Genomic DNA, 3,651 nt, shown 5'->3' on the forward strand with positions numbered 1-3,651 from the left:
GAGCCGGGCGCCAGCCCCGCGGTCCTGCCCCGGCTCCGGCTGTCAGCGCGCGGCCGGCCCCGCCCACAGGAGGAATTAGCATACAATGGGGCCACGCCCACAGGGGGGTGCGCGGCGGGCTAATTAGCATACACCGAGGACCACGCCCAGGGGCTGGGGCAGGCTAATCAGCATTCACCGGAAAGCCACGCCCACTGGCGCCGGCCGGGCCAATTAGCGTACAGGGACGACCGCGCCCTCACGCGGGGCGGGGCGGGGCGGGGCGGGGCGGGGCGGGGCCGGGGCCTCCTGCTTCTAGGAAACTGGAAACCTGCCGGAGGCGTGGGGTGCTGCCCGCTGCTCCGGTAAAGTTTGTGTTTTTCTGTCTTTGTTCCTTTTTTCCCTTTCCTCCCCACCCCCACCTCCTCCAGCGGGCGGCTTATCCCAGGGCTCGGCCTGTTTCCTGTCTGGCAGCCGGTGGGGCTCCGAGACCGAGCCTGTGGCGGCGGAGGCCGCGGCTGCAGTGACCCAGCGGCTCCCCGCGGCCCGGGCCGCGCACCTGCGAGCCAGGACCCTGCCTCGGGCCTGCGGGGGCGGCTGCCGGGTGTGCGCCGGACGGGGCCCGGCTGCCGCGGGGGGGGGAGGGGATGCTCCGAGTCCGTGCACGGCGCGCAGGGAAGCACAGCCTCCTTGCAGCACGGCTAGCAGAGGCCGTGGCCGCTTACCGCACTGGCAGTCCGTCTCGGCTGCTGCGTCCGACCTAGGAGGCTGGTGTGAGTGTGCAGTGAACGATTGCATTAACACGTTATTACAGCGAAGGACACGTGGCCATTCGTCCCCCCAAGAAAACTCTCCTCGCTTCAAACACACTCATCCCACCTCCTTGCCGCTTTCTGCGGCAGCTCTGGAGTCCTCTTTCCTGAGTGTCTTTAGTTGCGCTGCTGTGGCTGCCTCTCTGTCCTGGATGGATTCAAAACGTTTCTCTCTCGTGGTCATTTGGACTGTGGGGAAAAGCTCGGAGTCACACGGTGCCGGACCCAGGGAATGAGATGGGTGAGGATACAGTGTCGCCTTTCTCTTGGATGGCACCCAGCCAAACCATCAGCATAGTTTTGGTCAGACCTCCTAAAAGCCCCAGTGAAATGCTGGGTATCCCCACTTTGTCTCTTGCATCTGCTCTTTCAACAGTTGGGAAGTCATAAAGTTTTCATCCAAAACGTGTGTTGATTAAAAGCAGGGGAGAACAATGACTGCCGCTTACTAAAATGCTTGTGCTGTGTTGGCCCTTGCTCGCTGCTGGGTACACACTCTGAGCAGGCTGCATTGTCCCATTCGAGGGCGTAGATACTGCCCACACCTCAGTGCTGGGAAAAGCACATAGAAAGAATGCTTCGTTCCCCAGCAATTTCAGACCACAGAGGCATCTGTTCACCTCCTGTGCCTTATACTAAATGCATGAAAATTAAGGTAATACTTTCCTTAAAGTGTGAAACAAAGAAACAGTAAGAATATTGATACATGTTCAGAATGCTTCATTTAAAACCTTGGGGTCAGATATATTTCAGGGCGAATATACAGAGTCTGTTCTAAAAATGTATATACACTCCAGGAAAAGAAAAATAGTATGATGTTTTCTGAACAGATGGTGTTGCTCTCCTATGGGAGACCCTAGAGGATGTTGTATTTTGCAGAAAACCCACTACACTGCAGGTCCTTGGAGAAGAAATTGAAAATGCATGTGCAGCAATTTCAGTGACCAAGGTTACCCAAGCAGCAGTTCACTGTGCTAATAAATGTCTGGAAGCTCATGGCCACCACTTTGAGCACCTCTTGTAATTGTAGAGGCCAAAGGTGACTTGTATTAACCTCTGACGTCTCAATAAATTTAGTATTAAAATATTAATACAAGTTTTTCTCCTTCTGAAGTGTGTGTGTATTTTTTGGAGGACCCTGTATACATTAAAGGTAATTCAAACTGGGCCTGGTGGCACATGCCTGTAATCCCAGCACTTGGGAGGTGAGGCAGGAGGATAGGTATGAGTTCAAGACCAGCCTGGCCTACAAAGTGAGCCCAAGGCCAGCCTGAACTGCATAGTGAGACCCTGTCTCAAAAAGACAAAAAAAAAAGCATTTATAACAGTGGAACACTGTCCGGATGTGGCATTTCTGTGGACTCACACTTCCAAATACCCGCAGGACCGTCCCTCTACATGTGCTGTCCATGCTCTGTCCCAGGAGACGAATACCGAACTCCCTTCCTTCTCCCTGCTGCTCACTTTATAAACACCCGGAGTGGCATCTGACTCCTCCCTCAACCCAATGTTCAGCTGTCATTTGTCCCTCAAACTGTCTGTGGCATCCAGCTCTGCCTGGCGTGGCTTCTTTCTTGGACACAGATAATTTTCCAGCAGCTTCCTCTTATGCCCCACCGCCCCCCTCCCCACCTTTTTTGTCTTTTTCAGACAGGGTCTCGCTCTGCAGTTCAGGCTGGGGTTGAGCTCACTTTGTAGCCCAGGCTGGTCTCGAACTTGAAAGGATCCTGCTGCCTCAGGCTCCCGAGTGCTGGGATTACAGGTGTGCGCCACCACACCCGGCTCCCCACCACTTTCTTAATCCCAAGGTGCGATTTTTCTAGAACATAGGACCAAAGCCCTCAACTCTAACCCACTCACCACAAAATAAAGTCCAAACTCCTTAGCTCTGCACCTCCCCGCCATACTTTGTCCACTACATCTGCCCATCATGTGCTTATGTGACCTTTCTCCCCATCTGGCATATTCTTGTCTGGAAATTCTTTTTGTTTTGTCTTTTTGAGACAGGGTCTCACTATGCAGTTATGGCTGGCCTTCAGTTCACTTTGTAGCCCAGGCTGGCCTCGAAGTCCCAAGGATCCTCCTACCTCAGCCTCCTGAGTGCTTGGATTACAGGCGTGTGCCACTACGCCCAGCTTGGAAATTCTTAAAACTGTCTCTCTCCTCCTATAAATCCTCTCAGGGGTTCCCAGTTTCGAGTAACTCCTCCACTATGCTCCTTGGAATGGCTCTTATGTTGGTTAGCTTTATTCTGCTGCATCATTAAAGCGTAGTTAAGCAAACTGCCCACTGCACGTGTCTTCTCCCGCACCCATGTCAGAGGTGGCGAAGAGGTGGCAGCAGTTCTTCCACAGAGCCTAGGTGAGCACGTAGCCCCCGTCGAAGCAGCCCCAAGCCCCGGGAGAGTGCTGAGGTGAATGCTGTGCTACCCCAGGGCCGCGTTACTGCGTTCCAGCAAATCAGTGCTTTGTAATAAAGGATAAGCTCTCGGAAGGGCTGGTGTTGTATTTCACTCTTTATACCCCAGAGCCTTGCTGTTTAGCCTAACTACGCATGAATGGGCGTCATCCAGGGGGCCAGGCATTCTGGGTAACAGAGAAATTCTGGTAAGTGGCTCGAGGGTCTATTTAACAGGAAAACGGCAAATACAGATGTTTGATAGGTAGGAATATTTCTGCAGTGTGTGTGTGTGTGTGTGTGTGTGTGTGTGTGTGTGTATTGTTGATATAATAAAATACAACTCTTAAACGCACTCTTGAGTTTTCAGGTTTCAGGAAGCTGGTGGCGTGCACCCGTGCATGTGCCGGAATGCGCTGTGCGGGGTATTTCCATTTGCCCCCAGACCTCCCGGCCACTTGCA

At 53.4% G+C, this 3,651-nt stretch overlaps 1 protein-coding gene across 1 annotated transcript in view; it reads left to right on the plus strand.

Annotated features, from left to right (window-relative positions):
• The window catches only part of LOC102013462, a 12,387-nt gene extending 10,683 nt beyond the window's left edge, over positions 1-1,704 (plus strand). Inside the window, exons 3-4 of the mRNA XM_013518141.1 lie at positions 299-1,032; positions 1,671-1,704. Of these exons, the coding sequence (XP_013373595.1) occupies positions 299-1,027 (729 nt within the window). The 3' untranslated portion in view covers positions 1,028-1,032; positions 1,671-1,704. The remainder of the gene's footprint in view (positions 1-298; positions 1,033-1,670) is intronic.
• The last annotated feature ends 1,947 nt before the right edge of the window (positions 1,705-3,651 follow it).

This window comes from Chinchilla lanigera, unplaced genomic scaffold (genome assembly GCF_000276665.1).
Source record: "Chinchilla lanigera isolate Chin_1 unplaced genomic scaffold, ChiLan1.0 scaffold00001, whole genome shotgun sequence".
Taxonomy (NCBI): Eukaryota; Metazoa; Chordata; class Mammalia; order Rodentia; family Chinchillidae; genus Chinchilla; species Chinchilla lanigera.